Source organism: Vanacampus margaritifer, chromosome 14, assembly GCF_051991255.1.
Source record: "Vanacampus margaritifer isolate UIUO_Vmar chromosome 14, RoL_Vmar_1.0, whole genome shotgun sequence".
NCBI lineage: Eukaryota > Metazoa > Chordata > Actinopteri > Syngnathiformes > Syngnathidae > Vanacampus > Vanacampus margaritifer.
The window spans coordinates 19,853,488-19,875,987 of NC_135445.1; the positions used below are offsets into that span (position 1 = coordinate 19,853,488).

The 22,500-nt window shown below is 36.9% G+C and overlaps 1 protein-coding gene across 2 annotated transcripts in view; it reads left to right on the forward strand.

The window, feature by feature from the left end:
* prrc1 (proline-rich coiled-coil 1) overlaps positions 1-21,295 on the forward strand; it is a 22,619-nt gene extending 1,324 nt beyond the window's left edge. Inside the window, exons 2-9 of one of the 2 annotated variants that reach the window (XM_077542453.1) lie at positions 10,555-10,693; positions 11,832-12,176; positions 12,256-12,401; positions 14,953-15,055; positions 15,248-15,411; positions 16,345-16,448; positions 17,827-17,929; positions 20,599-21,295. In XM_077542453.1, the coding sequence (XP_077398579.1) occupies positions 10,579-10,693; positions 11,832-12,176; positions 12,256-12,401; positions 14,953-15,055; positions 15,248-15,411; positions 16,345-16,448; positions 17,827-17,929; positions 20,599-20,808 (1,290 nt within the window). In that variant the 5' untranslated portion in view covers positions 10,555-10,578 and the 3' untranslated portion in view covers positions 20,809-21,295. The remainder of the gene's footprint in view (positions 1-10,554; positions 10,694-11,831; positions 12,177-12,255; positions 12,402-14,952; positions 15,056-15,247; positions 15,412-16,344; positions 16,449-17,826; positions 17,930-20,598) is intronic. The other variant, XM_077542454.1, reaches the window with a different exon arrangement.
* Positions 21,296-22,500: the final 1,205 nt, after the last annotated feature.

Genomic DNA, 22,500 nt, shown 5'->3' on the forward strand with positions numbered 1-22,500 from the left:
AAATTCAAGTGGAAAAAAATATTCATTGTGAAAAAAAAATCAGTGTGAAAAAAATTCAACGTGAAAAAAAATTGGTGTAAAAAATCAACATGACAAAAATTCGGCGTAAAAATCCTAGGTGATAAAAAGGTCAGTGCAACATCCGGGTATTTGAGGAGAAGCAATCGATGCCCGTCTAAATCATCCAACGTCCAACCAATCAGATTTTGCTCCACTGGTCATGTGACACCGACACGGAAAGAGAATAGTGACGACGATGCGGTGAGTCTGTTTACTCTTTTTGCCGTGATACGTGTTCATTAACTTGAGTAATAGTTATTATGACTTGACAGTTGATACGTTGCACATTTTTGAACAACTAGTGATGGGACGATGATACCTCAAGGAGTGTATTGACACATTACACAAACTGTATTGACACTCTATTGACACTGTGTTGGTCAATAGTGACCTCTGCTGTAGATCTAAAATCATTGCAGATAAACAAAATGAAAATAAGATGGTAAAACGTGCATGCTGTAAACCTTAATATTAGCTTATGAATTTATATTTATAAAATAAATTTAATAAATTTTATTTATTCACTTGCTAGTCTTTTACTTAAAATATGATCTCATCTTTGTATAATTTCAGTTGGTCCATTTGCTTGCTGAGTTAAGTTGTTTATTAGATGCTCATATGAGTTGGCTTGTAAAATATAGCAAATTTGTATGTAATAAAATAATATTAATATAATAAATAAAATGAAATAAATAATAAAAGTTAAAATGTTTAACTTCTGTATGGGATTTTGTTAAAAGTTTTAAACCATATGTAATAACACACTAAAAACAGATTCTGTCATACATTTTTATTGAAAAACAAAAGTTTTTGAAGTGTGATTGCTCCAAGGCGATTTCTCCTCTTGGACACCAGTTCCCCTGCCTTAGAGAACACTCGTTCACAGGGAACAGAGGAAGCTGGCGTGCATAAATATTTAAGTGCCAGTTGATAAAGGTGTGGATACTTTCTCTGGTCAAAATGATTCCAGACTTGTGAAAAATTTCTAGAATGATCCATGAGTGGAAGCAAACAAAAATCCAATAGGCACAGGTACAGGTAAATTTACAGCAACAGCAAACAGTTTAATCTCCATCCAACAAACACGCAACATGTTGATACAATTTGTCTACCTATAAATACAATTTGGCGCGGCACATCCAAACGACACACTTCCTGTTTCGGTCACGTGATTTTTTATTAAAGCGATACACGCGCCGATACGGGGTTTCACACTTGCGCACAGTGTTGTTCGTCCCATCACTAATAGCTACACGGTACACCAAAACTTTGATCGAAGTGGCGTTCGTGAAATCTGCGTTTGCACTCAGCCCACACTGTGACGTCGGACCGCTCTGGTCTCAGAGCCACTATAGTCTCCCAGCAGTGGGCTGAATTTGATTTCGTCATCACTCAACGCAACTATTTTGTTATGTTGAAACAGACGTGTTCATAATGACTTATTATCCCATTCCGGTGGGTTTTATCTTGTGTTTGCAGTGTTGACTGGAAGTGTGGAATGACTAACTTTAATGCTTGAGTCTTTCACATAAGGCTAATGTTAATAATTAGGAAATTGAAAAAAGAAAATCGTAGTAGCATTTGATCACCTTATCAGGTATGAATCAGGTGAGGTTCGTTTTATTTGTGTGTCTACCAGTTAATTTTAAATTTAACTTATCTTTTAGTGTTACGTTTTAGTAAATCTGGTTCATACCTGGACACCATCTATGCATTACTGTTTGTTTTCTGTCTTGTTCTTGTTATTTATGTCTTTCTAATGACATCATGGTTATCAATTATTTGTTGAGTTTGAGCAAAGAATGCAAAGAGCATGTGATAATCTAACATTCTTTCTCATGCTGTTTTTTCAATACAGGTATCTCTTCAACAAATCACAAGGCCTTGTAATGATGACAGTGATGATGATGATGATGATTCCACTGAAATCAAGTGCCACCTATCTGAAACAGTTCATAGCTAATGGCAGGTTCAATTGTCTGAAGGGAGTGGCTAATTTTCTATTCTATGTAAACTGTCCATGCCATTTATTCTGAGTCCTAATCATCCTTTGTTTATAGGGGAAGTCAACCCAAACATTTTCATTACAATAGCATGTTTTATCCCCCCCCACTAGTCTAAACGCGGCATTCTATTAATAATGCATTTGTCGAAAATGAATTAAGCAGCAAAATCCACCAGTTTTTATCCATCTCAGGAGGTGGCCATTTTGCCACTTGCTGTTGACCTACGCTGCATTTGAGGAAGGTGCGAAGTCGGATTCCTCCCACTCTGTCAGTTCTTACCTTAAAGCGTTCAAAACAAATGTGAACAAAGATGGCTGGTTCCGATGCATTGTTGTATTGGTTAATGCAGTCATTCCAAATCACCTTGAGTTACGTGAACCTATGTCAAATAACTAAATTTAAAGCGGCAATGGATAAATATCTGTTTAAAAATCTTGTAAATTATGTTTTGCCATTCACGGTCTGTCTCTCCAAGGGGGTCACCATTGTCGAGTGACGTCAGTCAGATTGAAGCAGGTCTGTGAAGTTGTCTCTTTTTTTTCTTCACGACTCGGACCTCCGAGGTCAAAGGGGCATTCCAGTGCACGCTTCCTGGTATGAAGTCGGGAAAGTTCAACTTCCGACTTTGCATGAATGCAGCATTACACTTGTTTTCTGTTGCTGAGCTGGGATTTTGGTTGTTGCTGAGCTACTTTGAATATTTCTGTTGACAAGTGACAAAATGGCCGCCTCCTGAGATGGACAAAACAAGTGGCTTTTGCTTCTTAACTCATATTTCACAAACACAATATTAATCAGAAATCCGCATTAACACACATGGGGGTACATACAACATTCTTGTAAAGAAAATCTTGGGGTTGACTTCTCTTTAAATCTACTCCATAGCTGGATGGACATTTTACATAAAGTTTGTCATGGATCAGTTAACTTTTTCCCTTAGGCATTTCACTCTGAAATGTCAACAATATTGGAAAAAATGAAAATGTTTTATCGACTGTTGTAATCATATTTGAAGCAAATATTTGCTGAGATATTCACAACCAGAAGTGATGTGAATTGTCGTTATTTTGTTGTTGGATGGGTTATTTTTGGTGTGTTCATGTCGGTCTTTTGGCTTGCTTTGTTTTGTCTGTATTTTGTTATAATACTAAAAACAAAATACTTTAATAAAACATTTATAAATAAATCTACTCCGTAGCAACACTTGCTGATTTGGCCAACCTGTTAAAATTCTGGACAGGATGGGAGGTCCTACCACAAAGTCTACTGAAATCACAGAGGGCAGAAATACCACAGCCTCCGCTTGTTTTTGACACTTTGCACATACCACAGCATTACAAGGATTACACATCTTTTAAACTTGACATCCTGGCCTGTATTTGCACTTGCCATACAGGAGTTGGTCTTGTGTTGAGTGGCAACTGGGCCTCTATTTACACTTGTTCAGAAAAGGTTGTTTTAAAGTTTTTAAGCTTGTTCAGATTCATCTGACAGTATGGAGCCCACTTCAAAGACTTATCCTCTAATTTGTTGCATTTGAACTATAACCTAAATCGCAGCCCACAGATGCTGTCCTTTTAACTTGGCAAGATGTTTAAAATATTGAAGTTGTTAAAAGGTGAACTTGCACTCTTCCTGCCATCCCGCCATAGGAAAAGACGGGGGGATTCAGGTTTAATAAGCATGGTTGAACATGCCGAAATAAGAAAACATTCTCTTGAATTCTCAACACTACAACCCCAAGACCCCCGATACCCCCCCTCCCCAAATGGGATAATAAGTCATTATGAACACGTCTGTGATGACAAACTCAAATTCGGGCCACTGCTGGGAGCCGATAGTGGCTCTGAGACCGGAGCGGCCCCACATGGGCTGAGTGCAAACGCAGATTTCATGAATGCCACTTCGATCAAAGTTTAGGTGTACCGTGTAGCTATTGTTCAATAATGTGCAACGTGTCAACTGTCAAGTAATAATAACTATTACTTAATATAATTAACACTAACCACGGCAAACGGAGTAAACAGACTCACCGCATCGCCGTCACTATTCTTCTGGGTTAAGACGAAGCAAGCCTTGTCAGTATTTAATAACTTTAAAAAAAATAATGTCTAATTAGACCTTTTTTTTTTTTTTTGTCTTTTATTTAGTTTGTTTTGTGTGTTTTGTTTTTTCTTGTGTCTTGTTTGACAGCACCGTTCTGGTTTATATGCTCAGTTTGAATTAATAAAGAAAGCAAAAAACTAAACTATTCTTCTTCCGTGTCGGTGTCACATGACCGGTGGAGCAAAATTTGATTGGTTGGACATTGGATGACTTAGACAGGGATCGAGTGCTTCTCCTTAAATACCCAGATGTTGCACTGAATTTTTTGCCACGTCAAATTTTTTTCCCGTATTATTTTTTCACACTGAATTTTTTTTCTTTTTTTGACATGCTTTTTTTTTAACATGTTGATGGTGAAAAAAATCTGTTAGAAATTCAAGGCGAAAAAAAAATCTGTATAAAAAATTTAAGGCGAAAAAAAAATCTGTGTTAGAAATACAAGGCGGGAAAAATTGTGTTAGAAATTCAACGTGAGAAAAATTCGGTGTAAAAATTCAGTGTTACAAATTCAAAGTCTGATGGGACAGATTTACTTCCATAAAGATGTGACCACAAAAATGTCAGGAAATGCCTATTACAACATCTAAAGCGGGTTATTTATGGGCACTTTAACTGGTGACAGGTGTGTGCTGACTCCCATTTATTACTTGACTCGTTGACATTTTTTTTTATTATCGTGGGATAAGCCCTTTGAGATGCAACATCTTGTTTACGAGGGGGTCCCATACAAAAGGCAATCATAATGACACACTGACCAGACATAAAAGAGAGAAAAGACTAAAGACTAACATATAGAATACAATAACACTTAACAGAGACAACCTTAATCTCAACACAACAAAGTTCTAATTATTTCACAATAATAATATAAAACAAAATAAATAATACAGCATGACAAAACATTATTAAAAACATTGACAATCTGTTTTTAAATAATTAAACAAGATATTTAAAAAAAAAATGGAGCGAAGACAACAAACGAATATTAACAGGTAAACTATTCCAATTATATGGGGCAAGTGACTTAGAGGCTTTCTTTCCTCTTTCTTAAGTGACAGAAGGGACTGTTAAAAAAACTGGTTTGAACTTCGTGATGTATAGCTGGCTGACTGGAACAAAATATTGTTTCAAACAAGGGAAATTAAAATGAATACATTTAAAAATAAACTAAAACCAATGAAATTGCCGTCTATGATCTAAAGAAAGCCACCCTAAATTATCATACATTAAACAATAATGAGTAAAAAAAGAACAACCTAAAATAAACCTACATAGTTTATTATAAAGCAGAAAGCACATTAAGGGGCTGTAAAATGTTTTTGGATGCAATCTGATAAACAATATCTGTATAATCGATAATGGGCAAAATAAGTTGAACAATCAGTTTTTTCCTAACATTAAATGTAAAACAATGCTTCAAATGAAACAAAACATTCAAACCAAAATTAACTTCTTTTTTTTTTATATGTTCAATGTGATATTTGAAACTTAGTGTTGTTGAGTCTACCCAAACTCCTAAATATTTACATTTATCAACTTTTTGAGGAGGTCTACCATCATTATATGTCAAAAACAAATCATTAACAGAACACAGTTTTTGTCTTACATCAAAGAGCATAACACATGTTTTAGTTTGGTCAAGTAGCAGTCTATTTTCAAAAAGCCAAGTCTGAAAAATGTAAAAGTCATGCTGTAACCATTCTTGAATTTCTAATGAAAAAGACTTTGACTTATATTTAATAGTATCATCAGCAAATAATTGAACAAAACAGTCTGAAAAAATACAGGGAAGATCATTGATAAAAATAGAAAAAAAGAAGCGGACCGAGGGTAGTAGGGCCCGACCAATATGCATTTTTTTTAGGCCGATACAGATTTTTGGCAGAAAAAAATGCTGATTACCGATTAACCGGCCGCTAATTTTTAAATATGTATATGTGTATATATATATATATATATATATATATATATATATATATATATATATGCATAAAACTATGCCCCCCTTTCCTAACTTTCGCTATTAAGATTTACTCTGCTTTGAATGACAAGTCCATGGTATGACCTTATCAACAAATTTCATGAAGTGTACAAGGTTATTGCATAGATGTATAGATGCATGTGTCAATAATAAAACCATTCTGACTTGTTTACAACTGCTGTACTGTATATGGTTAGAGTACATAATTGGGCTGGAAAAATAGCAATCAGGATTATTTGATTGAGATTGAGATTGAAATCATGATTAAAACAATTTGTGATTTCAAAACTTAGTATTTATTCAACTACTTAGGCTGCTCAACTACTTAAATGTCATGGTAGCATCATGCCCATTTATCCCTGCGCTTTGTTTTTGTTAAGCACAAACTATGTTGTAAATATGTGAAATTCAAACCTTTTGCATTTTGATTGCTCATTTTTATTTTAAGCATTAACCTTTTCTTTTATATATTTTTATCTTGTGTTATTTTCACAAGTCTTGGGACTTACTGGGCTAAACTCGCACACCTCTGGGATTTATTTTATATTGTGGAAATGTGTGTTGAAACAAAAAACTCCTTGGATGTTTGCATCCTTGAATTTTGAGAAAATAAATGCTTTGAATCTTTGAAATATCAACTTTAAATATAACTTAGGGACAATGACAAAATAAAAATTAGAACGTGAAATAAGAATAGAATAGAATATACTCAAATAATAGCAACTGAAAAAACAGTAAGAACTAGAGCTGCGGGCAGCTATAAAGGGCCCTCGCAGCCCGGGCCACGTTGGGGTACTGCTACGTTTGGGTAGTGGCACATTCGAAGCAGAATTTATTTAAAAATGGCATAATAAACCTTTACATATTAAGGATTGGTTTTTTTTGCCAGGTGTGATGAGTGTGCAAAGCTCAATGAGTTTTGCTCAAAGTTAAGACCCTCAAAATCAGCGTCCGTTTTATTTTTTGGCAATGAGTTGCCCCGATTTTAAAGTAAATATATACACATCATCGTTAGTTTTACTCGTAGGACAATATTGCTTTTATTTTCCATACAAGACATAATAAATGAATAAATAAATAGTACATCTGTATGGATAGGTCTGATGCCACCAACAAATTTGAGTGGTCAAAAGCAAAACAATATCTCACTTACAAAAGTATCAACATTTTGTACAAATATGAAAATACCTTGTGTGGGGTGATTTTTATTTTTTGTTGACCCCAAGGGCTATGTGGCGCTATATTTATAACCAACTATTGTCATAGGGATATCTTCAGGTCGTGACTATAAACATACATGTGAAGTTTGGGAATTTTTGGAGCATGTACCGAGGAGTTATTACGTATTTCGTCTTTCATGGAAAAGGAAATATGAAACAAAAAATATGATGCCCCGCCACCCTCATATAGTATTTTGAAAATTCAAGATTTTTTCCCCTTTTGTTGACCTAGGTCTTGACATGGTCCAGGCCAAGTTTGAAGTCAATCGGATCAAGAGGAGAAATGGGCAACAAAATACCCCCTGTAAATGTGCAAAAATCGTCAACAAACAGACATTCAAAAATTCGTAACTAACTTCATGTTCATTTTAGCATATTGGTCCAAGAGACATTTTTGTAGGTCATGGGCTCCCTCATATACCAACACTTTCATAGATCTTGCTTAAACATACGGCTGCTTCGTTAAAAAAATTATAGGGGGCGCTAGTGAGTAATTTTTGAAAAAATCGCACAATACATGATAAAATATTGCTCATTTTGCCAGGCCAGATGTGTGTGCCAAGTTTCATGAGTTCCTGTGCATGTTGAGGCCCTCAAAATTGGCGTTTTCTTGGTGAACAGTACCTTGCCACGCCCACAGCGATTCGCGAAAGCTCACAAACTTTGTGTTATGACATCATGAAGGCCTAAACACTCTTCTGAGCAAATACGTGGTTGGAGAAAAAAGTAGAAGGAAACATTTTTTTGTTGTTTTTAATTGCCAGTAGGTGGCGCTATCAGTACGAATAAATATAAGTTCGTAGATGTATTCAGACCTGGACTCTCATAAAATGTGTGAAATTTTGAGAAGATAGCATCATCTGGGTCAAATTAACGCAGCTTTTATTGTCACGGTGAATCATCAGACTTTGTGGCACCGTAACGGCCACGCCCTTTGGCGAAAAGTTACAATATTCAGTGTGGCGCACGATTAACATCTTAAGGTTTTCTGACAAAATTTCAACTGGATCCCTCAAATGGGCTCGGCACAATAGATAAAAATGCAACGTATGACATTTCTTGTCACAACTAGGTGGCGCTACATGTATAACCGAATATTACCATATAGATGTTTTCAGGCCGTGGCTATTAAGATGCATGAGAAGTTTGGGATTTTTTGGAGCTTGTACAGCGGAGTTATTAAGCATTTCTTCTTTTTTGACGAAGGAAATTTTAAGGCAGAATTTGAGGCCCCGCCCCGTCATATAGTATTTCAAAAAGTCAAGATTTTTTCCCCCAGTTGTTGTCCCAGGTCTTGAGATGATACATGCCAAGTTAAAAGTAAATCGGATAAAAACTGTTTGCAAATGGGCAAAAAGAATGACCACAGTGAATGTGCAAAAATGGGCCAAAATTGGACATTCAAAAATTCATAGCTCACTTCCTGTACATTTTAGGATATGGCTTCCGCTGACTTTTTTGTGTGTCTCGGGGCGCTTCACGTGCCTGCCAATTTTTGTAGCCCTCGGTCAAATATGCCGGTATTGGTGCATATTTTTTCACGCCAGGGGGCGCTTTATGTTGTTATGGCAACTTCATAATATCAAATTTTTCGCCGAGGAGTGTGCAAAGTTTGGTGAGTTTTCGGAAATGTTTAGGTCCCCAAAATGAGATTGTTTACAAAGAATAATAGTAATAATAATTCTTACAAAAACAAGAGGGACCTCGCAGCGGTAGCTGCTCGGGCCCTTATAATACCAACGAAAAACAAGAGGGACCTTGCAGCGGTAGCTCGTTATTTGAAGGAAAAACACTCCCGAAGTTGATGCTAACTTCCGGTTAGCATTTGAATGGGATCCTCCCTCGCTTTTAGCATTAGCGCAAGGCTAGCGATGTTTTAAAAACTAAGTATGTTTTGTATTTAAATATACACTGGGTGTTATTCTTATTGTCGTGTGTTAAGTTTTACAGTTAACTCCCAACTGGGATGTCATTAAACAGCTTAAAGAACGCTCGGGGGACAATAGAATAACCAGAATAACATATGCTACAGACTTACTAGTTGCTAATCATGATACGCAAGTAAAATGGTGCATTCAGGGTACTTTCACATCGTCGGAAACTTTGGGTTTCTTCGATAACGTTTATAACGCTTTAAGGGCAAAATAATCGGCCATTTGGCTCAATCAGCCGATTGTTTTGGCAGATGTTTATAATTGGCGGCCGATTAATCGGTCGGGCCCTAGAGGGTAGATCCTTGATCTTTGAGGAACACCTCTAGGTTGAACTAACAAGTAACAATCTACAAGATCAAACGCTTTTTTTAAGATCAACAAAAATTTGACCCAACCCCTGGGCGTTATTTTATTTTGAAATGGCTTGGTCAGAACCAACAAAAAGCCAAAAAATGGTCAAATAACGCCCAGGGGTTAAGTAAACCCTGATCAGATGCTGAAAGTACATCATTAGAAAACTTTGAGAACAGTGGTTGTGGAGTGGTTGGATCTGAATCCAAATTGATATTGAGAAAAAAATATTATTAATATTCAGATAGTGATTTAGTTGATTAAAGATTATTTTTTCAAATGCTTTCACAATAGAACATACGATTGAAATAAAATAGTAATAGAATTGAAATAATTGAACTACTTTTTACCTATTTCCTCAGCACAGGTGATGCCAACTTCAGTCGACCGTAAGTGGAAAAAATCGTTTTTAAAGGTATTAATTGTTCATGAAAATAATGAAGTCATCCCAAAAAAATTACACAAAATATTATCTTCTTACTGTTGAAAGTGGCTCAATGAGTCAAGTATCCCTTTAAGTGAATGTGACTGGTTAATTCTGAACACAGTCATATCCCTTGTTATAGAATGGTGTGCACACTTGTGCAAACACATTATCACAGTTATTTATTTATACTTGTCCTTTGTAAAATGTTTTTTGTTTGTTTTAAAATTGGGTTTTATTGGTCACATTAAAGGTGGAAATGATTTATATATAAATGTACAAATAATATAAATAGTTTTGGTCTAATTTTTATCAGTTATCAGAAAAAACTGCCATTTGAACAGGGGTGTGTCCACTGTATTTTAGGTGCAATGACAATGACTGTTTATGTCTGTAATAATGGTAATTAAAAAAAATGTTCATACATTAATATGTGATGATAATGATAATTGATCATGCAAAAATATAACAGTTAGATTCTGCTCCGCTTACGTGGATGCTGAAGGTCAAGGAGATGATGGAAGAAAGTGGGATTGAGACGACACCTCCAACCAGCCCTACACCACCAATTCGTGAAGCTGCCTTAGTCAGCCCTCCACCAATAAGCATAGGTAGGAGATATGTTTGGATTCTGTCTGTCTGTCTTTCCGTCCGTCCGTGTGTATCTATGTATCTTTAGTCAGGTTTCCATCCAAATGTTAGAAATTTTTATGCAAATTTTGTGAAAATGCGCAAAACGGATATGCGACTTATACCCGTTTCCATCCGCTCTTCTTTTGCGAATATGCGCCGTGAGATGACGTTGTAGTGACGGAACTTTGGGACAATGGGGAGTTCCAAGTGGAAATGCTGGTTTTGACTGACTGAATGGAAGTAGTTTGTCTAGTTGGCTTCCCTCCCGCATGTAAGTGAAGTGTGTCGTTACATTGAGAGCTAAAATTGCATTAATGTTGTTTTCTTTAATCAATTATAAAAAGAATCGTGTTTCTTTGTCTCCCCAAACATATCTTACTTTATCATCCGCCATTTATCGTGACTACAAACGTGCGTGTGACGTAGTATTGGTCAAAACGTGCGACGTATATCTGTTCTTTTAGTTGCTTATTCGCAAAACCTGTTTCCATCGCCAAAATGGCTATTGTCCTTTTTTTTTTTTTTTTTAACTACCCACTCCAAGCGTAAAAACTTTTTGGGGAAATTTTGGGCCTTTTTTTTCGAATGTCTGCCGTTTTCATTCAGTTTCTTTTTTGCAATTCTTGAAACTTCGAATAAAAATAGGTGGCTGGAAACCCACTCTGTGCCTGTCTTTGTTGTCTCTATCTATTCATGTATACATTTTTGTTTTTCTGTGTTTTTGATTTGGGTTTCAGATTACCAATTAGAGACGAAAGTTCAGAATTCCATCTTATTTCATGGTTTTTACTCAACTCAGCTTTATTTATAGAGCAAAACGCAGTAGTGCGATGGACTGCTTGTTTCTGCTAATCACTGCTTTATTGCTAAGCAGCAATTAGAAGAAGCACTTGTTCTGCAAGCAATTCTCTAATAAAAAAAATCAAAATTATAAGCGATAGCAATGTTGTCCTTTGCTCTCATAAAGGAGGTAGTTCCTGCTCTGCAATTAGTCCCATATTAGTTATTTTTGAAGTTGTTAAGTTAAATACAAATATTTTTCACAAGTAATGTCTTAAAATGAATGACCAGTTTTGGACAAAATGTCTTAATTACGTTTTAAAATTTGTGTTTCAGGTCCATCAACCCATTCTATCGCTGCAGGCAGCAGCTCAGTGTCCATTTGTTCACCCTCAATCAGTGCTCCTCCCCTTCCTGCTTTTAGCAGTCCCATGGCTCCGCCTTCCATCTTTCCTCCTCCATCTTCACTTGCCGGCCCCTTAAGCATCAATTTTTCCGTCTCTGCGCCTCCCCTGGCATCTTCAACTGGACCACCTTCCTTTTCTTCTGCTGCACCTCCTGTTGGTTCTCCTATTTCCAATTTTTCAATGAGTGCGGGATATGACATTACACGGGGTCATGCTGGTCGAACACCACAAACACCGCTCATGCCAACTTTTTCTAGCCCAACCTCTATTCCAGGTAACGTGTGCAACAGCATACTCCAAATTAAATTTGGCTGAGACAATGGCCAGTCTCATGGCTTTCCCTTCATCTCCAGGTGTAGTGTCTAACCCGATGGTTCAGCAGCCTGCCATGACCGGAGGTTTAGATGCCAGATCTCCAATCACATTCCCTGAGGAGCAGGAGGATCCCAGAGTATCTATAGACAACAATGCTGGTGGAGGAATATGGGGTTTTTTCAAGGTAAATGTGTTATAAATATTTTGATCATGACGTCTCTGATCCACTGTTGAAAGGAGACTGAGTTTCTTGACTTTCATCCAAAATCCCTTCAAACATCAGTGAGATGAGTAAACTTGTGTACTCACTGTTGATGTTGTTTTAAATTTTAGTTTAAAACATTTTTCTCTCTTACTTTTTTACAACAGCTTTTGGGGAAAACATGTTTCTCTCTTCCAAGTATTGTCAGTCCCGTACATTTAGAAGTTAATCAATGTATTTTAGTTATACAGAGGATTCTCAGTCAATCAATTGTGATATATATTTTGAAGCACCCCCCCTCCCATAAGAAATAATTGATTACAAATTAATTATCCTAGGGCAAAATCTTTTACTCACCTGCTACTGTAGAGTTGTGCTTGAAAGTTTACCATACCCTTAGGGTATGTAAACTTGTGAGCACAACTGTAAATGTACAAAAGCTAAACGGTGCTTAATGACACAAAAATGCTATGAATCGTCACCAAAATTCACATGCGCATCTCTACTCAACTTCAACCTCTGTAATTAGCAAAAGAATTGCCATCGTATTTTGGATTTATGGGCGTTAAGCCCCGAGGTGGGTAGTCCCGGTCCGTCGCGGATTTTCTGTGATTTTTCTGACGAATGGCGAGAAACTTAAAAAAAAAAGTCTGTCAGTGTAATCGTCACTCACTGAGTCAAGTACTGATGTACTTCTCACAGATGATCGCCTGTTTTGCTGACGACTGAAGAAAGCACGCGCTGCGTGTCTCTGGTGTGTTTGTTCATGTGTCTTGCTTAAGAGGACTGTATTGAATATACTGTATGTGTGTGAGAGTGACTACTCCTTTGTACAATGAACCAGAACTTTATTTAAACAACAAACAATAAACACTTTACACACCATGTAGAAACATTTTATATGGACATTCTATACAATATAAACAACACAAAACACGCCAGGAAGGTTACAAAAAATATAGAATAGTTAAACAAAATAGATTGTCACGTCAATTTATTCGATTTCGACTATGGCTCATATTCTAACTACGGTAGTTGGATTATGTGTTTCATGTAAATGTGTAAATTGTTTATATTGTGAATTTACTTGGTGGCAGTCATCAGTGCTTTTATTTTTTTACTTAAAGGACGACTGACACCAGTGACAGCCTGACAGATGGACCGTCAATATTGACGGAATGCCCACCTTTTGTAGGTCGGTCCTAAAATAGCTGTGACGAAGTGGCGACTGAAGCGTGGGTAAAATAAAACGGCGCACCAACGAATACAATTTGGTTTGTGTTGGAAATAATGGCGGACTGTCGATGACGGAAGGGGGCCCTGGGTGCGGACGAATGGTGAATGAGGAACCAGCAAAATTATGTAAAATGCCCACCTCTGGTTAAGCCTTTTTCTCACCATACAGTGCGCTCATAAGTTTACATACACTAAGGGTGTGTTAACTTTCAAGCACAACTGTATGTACATTCCAAAGTTATATATTTTTTGTTGATTTAGCCCGGCTTCTTATTGAGTAGCCAGGGCAAAGATTCCGGAAACAAAAGGCACAAACGTCCCCTCCAACTCACCAATGCCTTTTTTCATTGTGCTGAAAACTAGGGCAGGGTTAAAAAATCAAATAATCGATATCGAATTGATTTTCATTTTTGGGCCTGATATCGATTCCTAAAACTAAAAAAGAAATATTAAAATAATCGATTTGCGATTATTTTAATATTTCTTTTTCCCATAAATTCAAAAGAAAATAGAATTTTAAAGGACATTTTTTTGTAGCTTACCGTTTTCTTGAAATGTACTATTCACGTGAACATAAAAGTATTTTCTTACATTATGAAAGATCTGACTTGTTGCACTTTAAAACAATTCAGAATCTTTTTAACTCTTTGACTGCCAAAAACGTTAAATAACGTTTAGTAAAATCCTATGGAGGAGTTCCAAAGACGTTAAAAGACGTTTGTTTCAAAACAGAGGTGAAACTAACCATTTTCTATTGTTGATTACTGATGAAAGATGAGAGTCCAACCTTTCATTTGGTAGTATGTGTGTTTCCATAGTCCAAACACAAAATTTTCTGTGGACCTTGAAAGATCAGTCAAAATCGGCTGGCACTGGCGACATCCCATTTCCGAAAACGTCCGGCAGTCAAAGAGTTAATTGATATTTACAATTATTGAATTATAATGTCTTTGATATATAAGAAGAATTGATGTTCCATAATTAAACGTTATTGGATTGAATTGAAGTGAATCGAATCGGGAAGAAAATTATTTGAATCAAACTGAACTCTTGAATCGATTGGGGAAATTAGAATCGATACCCAGTCCAAGTTGAAACACACCGGCTGGCTCAAGACAGCGACAGGTTCATGTCAATCTTCAGACAGAGTGGACCGACAGAGAAATATTTCTCCTGAAGTTTTAGTTTTCATGGGCTACTGAATTTAGAGATTTCCCTGTATTTTAAATAATACTGAATGTTGTCCATTTTTTTACCCGGTAAATGTTGTGACAAGTGTTCTTCATTTTCTTATTAGGGCGTCGCTGGGAACTCTGTTGTTAAAACAGTCCTGGATAAGACCAAACATTCTGTTGAGTCTATGATTACCACTCTAGATCCTGGCATGGCTCCATATATCAGTGAGCATCTCTTACAATCATTACACAAAACAAGTACTTTTCAGTGTCATAAAACAGCCAATGATAACAACAATCCTAAAGGAGGCTGGCATAACATGGAAATGCAGCTTTATTAACTTGCATAAAAAAGCAGATTTTAGATAATTTGATGACAAAGACAATTATATTAAAAGATGTTTTGTTTCACCATAGAGTCCGGAGGGGACATTGACATTGTGGTGACATCAGATCAAGAGATGAATGTTGACGCAGTCCGAGATGCTTTTCAGGAGGTGTTTGGAATGGCCATGGTTACAGGGGAAATTGGTGCATCCAACATTGCCCCGCAACCTGTGGGCTATGCAGCAGGGCTCAAGGTTTGTTCACTAAAAGCATCCATCCTTATGTATATTTTTATATATATTACGTATATTTATTTATACATGTGTGCTATTTGTGCAAGTATTTTCCCCCTTTGTGATTGTCTGATTATTTATTTTTTTATATACCGGTATTTATCATACTGAGATGTTTGTGATCATCATGCCAAAGTCTACCATAGAAAATACAAAATGCAGTTTATAGATGAAGATTTTATTGATTAACTCATTCACTCCCAGCCATTTTCACTGAAGCGACACCATTCGCGCCTGACTGTTTTACTGAATTTTGTCTGATTTTGCAAGGCCCACAGAATAATGTGTTCTATTGCTATAAAACATGGAACCCACCAAAACAAAGATTAGAGTCTCTTCTTTCATCAGGGAAAAAAACTATATTTATATCTGTTTCCATTTTAAAGCAATTAGCATTAGAATATGGCTAAGTTTCATCATTCTTCACAAATCTGTTTAAAATAGTGGGGAAAACAGCTTTTTTGCAACATGCCCTGGTTGGTCTCTTACACTCTGCTGCCACCTGCTGGCCATTTTTTGTAATAACTACCATTGCTTTAAGTGTCCTCTTCATGTCAGAAGCTGTATCAAAGCCTTCTGTTTGCTCTAGCATAAAGAAATAAAAAACAAAACAAAATCTATGAATATGTTTTTTGGACCATGGCAATATTTAAAATAGAACGTTTATACCTTTTTGGGAGCAAATGAGTTAAGGGAAACAAAACATTATCAGAAATTGATACTGGTATTGGTCTGAAAATAAGTTGTATCGAAAATCCAAGTTCCAATACTTTCTGATGCGAGTGTAAATCCACACATCATTGGTATTGTTGCCTTTCAGAATGAAGGTTCCAAACCCTGCACCATGTTCAGCATATTACCATTTGACTTGGTATTGTTTGTTGCGTCTTGCAGGGTGCTCAGGAGCGCATTGATAGTTTGAGAAGATCGGGTGTGATCCACGAGAAGCAGCCAGTGGTCTCAATGGAAAAATTTATTGCTGAGCTCTTTCCTGACAAGTAAGACACTCTTTGAACATAATTTGTGACCTGCCATTCACACACACTCTTCTTTAAAACCATAAACCTCTCTCAAAAGAGTATATATATACACAATATTCCAAACCAAATATGTAGACGTTTCTCTTTATTCTTTTGTGTTATTTTATACATAACATTTTAAGTAAAAATTTCTGTGTTCTTTAAGTGTAAAATGTCTAAGTTTATACTCGCACTTTGTCGGGCCTGCTCCTAATAGCTTTTTTTAACGTTGATCTGATTATAAAAAGATAGCTCAAAGGTACCTCAGGATTAATATATAATATATAATATATGAGATGACTGCAGGATGTGAAACTTGAGTCTCTTGATAGTTGACTGACCAAAGCATGTAGAGTAGACCATACTGGGTGACAGTCTGCCGGAAGATGACTGGAACTGGGCGGGTACAGCTACCTTGCCCAACCAGAAGGCAAAGCCACTTGTTGATGATAGAGGCTTCGTAATTACAGTCTGCGGAGGGTATGCGAATCAGTGAGAGGCTTGACATGGAATAGGGGTCTTTGGTTGGAGGAAAGTTACGAGGCGGTATAGCGGAACATGGTGGAGGTGTTTGAACTGGTGTTCCAAAGCGCTAGTGGAGGGCCTAAAACAACTGGGTTAACGCGGCCGTTAGCTGTTACATCTGTATTGCTGACCCATTGGTGCTTCGGCATTAGCTGACTCTTGCTTCAGCAGCAGCATGAGACATCATCGCTTGGTGCTACTGTAGGACGGACTTAGTCCCCTCTAGTGTGTCTGTGATGCTAAAATGTGTGTAGGGTCCAGATTGTGCTGTCTAGGGTAAGAGCAGAACCCAAATGCAGTTCACCAGACCACAGTAATTGTTGGTTATGAATTTAATCTCCAATGTGACAGTTTCAAAGAAAAACTCACAATATTTGGAAACTGAATGGCAGAATGGCACTTACTGGTCATATCAACAGGGAACTCTGAGTTCTGTTTTTCAGTGAACGGCTCATAACAAAAAGATTTATTGACGATAATTTATTTTAGTAGTCAAATTATTTTCTTGTATCTCTGTCATCAACTGCTGAATTTCCTGCAGGACCTCGCGAAGTGGCTCGAGGCTCTTTTTCATTTCCTGTATTTTGTGTATTATCCCCTTTTTCATTTGCAGTATTTCAGTCATCATTTTGTTGAGTTTTGCAAGAGAAAATTGTATCTCCTCGATCTCGTCAGCTCTTTTACCGCCAGGTACATTGCAACAATGTAGTTAAAAATCCCGAGCAAGTGCAGAAGAGAGTGCAGATGTATCCTTCCTCGACAGATGCACCCTTGACTCTGAAAATTAGTCTTGATGTATACAAATTTCATAACTTGCTTGGTTTGTGTTCAGGTGGTTTGACATTGGCTGCTTGATCCTGGAGGACCCTTGCCATAACACCCGAGTGGAGGTCTTCACCCAAGCAACCCCACTGTCTCTCGAACATGTCCAGCAGGTGAGTAATTACGTAAACACTGCAAATAGCCAAGTGAATGGCAAATGTGGCATTATTTAGGAAAAGAGGATCATTGCTATATAAAGTGGATGAAGGGATATTTTGTTAAGATAGAATAAAGTAATTCCCCTTTCATTGCGGGTGTTAAATTCCAGACCACCCCCATAGTAAGGGAAATCCGTGTTATAGAAATGACCCATGTAAATTCTCCCTAGGCATTTTCTAATAGTATTTACTGTATGGCACTTATTTTTTTAGGGGTTTTAATTACACTTTAAAATAATATTCACACTCACTCATTGAAAAACATTTAATATACTGAGAGAAAGCAGGGAGAGCAATGAATAATACAAAAATATTTTACATTGTAACAGTGTACTGTTTCATGTATTTGCAATGAACAAATCACATTTTTCCTAAACTTAAGACATTTAACTTATCACCTCACAATTTGGCCAAAGATGCACTTGTTAAAGTAATCCTACAGCCACTGCTTTCTGTAGGAGTTAAGAGCAGGATTGAAGAAGATAAAGACATTTAATGTTTTATAATCTCTTCAGCAAAAAAATGTTTTAATGCTTGTTTTCTCTTCTTCTTTCAAAATGACAATTATACACAATACTTTGCCTTCTCCTTTTTTCTTTTTTTTTTCTAAGGAGAGCTCAGTATTGTTCATTCGATTTGACATCATCATTGCTTTGCCTTCTCCTAATGGCCAAAAGTGGCATTACACACCTAAATAAAGCCCAAAATTGAGTGAAAGATGGACATGGATTCCAAAAAATCTGAAAAATAGCGAAATTGCGAGCCTGGAACCCCACAATGGATGGGGGTTTATTGTATTCAGCAATATGTAACATGTAGGTCTTTTAATGTTTATGTGCATATTTTTATTGCAAACTTTTTTCAATTTCCACTTCTCTACTGAGGTAGCTGATTCAGATTCGTTTCCAGAGAGTGTTGGGACTCCGCCGAGGCTGCCCTTTGTCACCGCCTCTGTTCATAACTTTTATGGACAGAATTTGTAGGCATGCAGCCAAGGCATTGAGGCGATCCTGTTTGGTGGTCTCTGTATTGCATCTCTGCTTTTTACAAATGATGTCGTACTGATGGCTTCATCAAGCCGCAATCTGTGAATCTCAGTAGAGCAGTTCACGGCCGAGTGTGAAGCAGTCGAGATGAAAATCAGCACCTCCAAATCTAAGACCATGGTCCTCAGTCAGAAGCTGTTGCCCGTGCGACTTAACCCCAGATTGGTGGAAGAAGATGGATGGATGAAATGGCTGGCTGGCTGGATGGATGGATGGGAAACATGCTGTATATAATACTTTAATAATACTAAGAATTTGAAGTTCCATGTTTTGTCATTTATTTTTCCACTGTTCTGATTGTGTCAGGCTTTTGTCATGGTATAATTTCATTATGGTGTATTGCAATACTTAATACTGTACAGTTTCAAAGTCAACATTTTTTGTACTGTTTTGTTAGGTGAGCATAATTAAAGGAAAATTACTGAACAAAGCAATGAAAACATACATTGAAGGGAGTGCATACAGCCTCTACAGGCTCTACACACTACAAGCACAATGAGTGCCCCCCCCACACACACACACTAACTCATTCAAACCCCCCCAAAAAATTCATTTTTAATACTTTGTCCTGCACTCCCAAAAACGTATTTATGCGTTTTTTTATGCTAGAGCCTACAGAAGGCTTTGATACAGCTCCTGACATGACGAGGTTGCTTAAAGCAATGGTAGTTATTACAAAAAAATGGCCAGAAGGTGGCAGCAGAGTATAAGAGATCAACCAGCGTCATGTTGCAACTCTTTTTCCAGTGTTTGCAACAGGTGTGTGAATAATGATGAAACTTACCTAAATTCTAATGTTAATTGCTGCAAAACTGAAACTGATACAATGATACTTTTTATCCTGATGAAAGAAGAGACTAATCTTTCCTTTGGTAGGTTCCACGTTTTAATAGCAATAGAACACAATTTTCTGTGGACCTTTCAAAATCAGTCAAAATTCAGTAAAACAGCCAGGAGCGAAGGGAGTTGCTTCAGTGAAATTGACTGGGAGTGAGTGCGTTAATGATTTGGGCTTCCACTCATCTCTCTGTATTTCCTTCACATTATTGTTTTTCTTTTAACTAGTGTGTTTAATTTATTGAGGTCTCGTCCTGTGGTTTTTCTTTTGTAAGGTAAAAAAAAGGTTGTATTTTACCTTGACTAGTTTTGGCGATGACTGCCGTCTTCCTCAGAAGCTGTCAAACTGACAGTTGTGACGTGTTTTATCAGCTGATGTTCCTGGGCATAGCCGGCGTGGCACAGCTGTCATGTGACGCTCCACGCCGACTACGTCCTCATGTCGCTCGATGAGCTCCAGAGAAGTGGATCCCATGTGTGGGAAAATCACAACTGTCAGTTTGACAAGGCGGCAATCATTGCCGAAACTAGTCAAGGTAAAGCAGTACCTTTTTTTTTCTCCTAAAAAAGAAAAAACACAGGACAATATAGATTTGTAGACAAGATTACTTTTTTAGTCATTGATGTCTAATGTGTGATTACAGTACAGTACTACCAACCAATATAGCCATATTGTTCTGCAGTTTGGCCAACAATATTTAAACTTATGCCAGATAAAACGTGTTTGTCATTTGCATACAGGCTCAGTCCTTGACCCCTCCAGACTACAGCCTTCGATGGTCCGGTCTTATGGTTACAGTAGGTGATATCCTGGAACGCAGCCTGCCCAACATCAATAAATCTGAATGGCTTCTGGCTATGACGGGGATGACACAACGGCAAATGATCTATAGTGCTGCCAAAGTGTTGGCGGGAATCTACAAACAGAGGCTGCCACCCAGGATCTGCTGAATTTTTTTCTGTCTGGGAGCATTTGGTAACATTTTGAAGGAGTAGCAAAAACTTACAGCCATTGGTCAGTGAGATCACTGTTTTTCCTCAAAGCCAGACAGTCATGTTTTAAATGTTGACATTCCAACTCATCAACTGGATTTTACTGTTGCAACATAACACTTTCAAAATAAAGCCATTTACGAAGTAATTATCTAATACTTTTTGAGCTTATATGTTGCTATATATAAAGGATGAGGTTTTGTGTGATTTTTTTTTATTTGATCCCCCCCAAAAAAAAAAAAAAAAAAAACTTAATTTCAAATCATACAGTATTTGGCCAAGTCTTTACACATGATTCAATATGAACAAAGCCAACAATAAACAGAACATTGAAAGTGAACTCTGAAACATTGTGCCAAAAATTACAAGAGCCTTATTGCCTTATTACTGTACATTTAAATTGTCATGTCTGCCGCATGTAAGAATAAAATGAATACAACCGAGAGTGTAGCTGTCCAATTCTTTACAATTCAGTTCACACTGTGCACAGTCTACACACACATCTATGTGAGGCGGCGATTTTAAAGGAGTAAAATGTTCAATTAAATTAAATCCCCTTCTCATTAATATTGAAAATGTGCATTTAATTACTATAATAATTATGTTTTTCATTGGAAATGGGGGTGAGGGGGTTTCAGAAAAAAATATGTTTTTAAATAATAAAAAATACACTACAAAGACAAAGCCCTTTAATGTTAACGTTCAAACGAATAGTTTTGTTTCCTTATTCTCTCAATTTCAATTTGATGCCTGTAACACGTTAAAGAAAAGAAGCTACAACAAGAGCTGTTTATCAACTTTTACACCACTGGGGACAGTAAATTGTAGCTTTGTCGGTGGAATCCTACCCCATTCTTGCTTGATGTAAAACTTCAGATGCTCAACAGTCTGGGGTCTCCATTGTAATATTTTCCACTACATAATGTGCCACACATTTTAAATGGAAGACAGGTCTGGACTGCTGGCAGGCCCGTCTAGTGTACGATGAAGCCACACTATTGGAACGAGTGTAGAACGTAACTTGGTATTATTTTGCTGAAATCACGGACACTATTTCATTTAAATTGGATGAATGCTTCAAAATTAGCTAATGTTCTTAATATAATGCTACATTATATAGTTGTGATGAATTCACACAGTGCTGTTATATTTAATTTACTAAACATTATTATGTTGAATATACTCAACATAATTTAGTTGCATTACACAAAAGTAATGTGTTGAATTTACCTGATATTGTTGAATACAAATTATCAATACTCATTATGTTGAATTTACTTAACACCGTTATGTAGAAGTATGACACTATTTTTTTTCCGATTTACTAAAATGGTAAAGCGCTTTTCCACCTATTAAAGCAAGATTAAGGCAAAGCTAATTTTGCCAAACAACAAAACATTTACATGCAAAAACAATGCGGTTTTGCATGTACATTTCTAGTCCATTATACATATAGCCGCAGATGGACAAACAGTCAGACAGGCACAAACACATCAAGCATTTTAGGCCAGTGTTTGGCAGTTTGCTCTCAAAACTAATTTGTTTTAAGTATATTTAACATATGTGATTGCAGTAGGATGACATGGATCAGTGGTAGAGTGGTCATCCCCCAAACCAGTGGTTGTAGGTTCGATACCTGAGTCTCAAGTG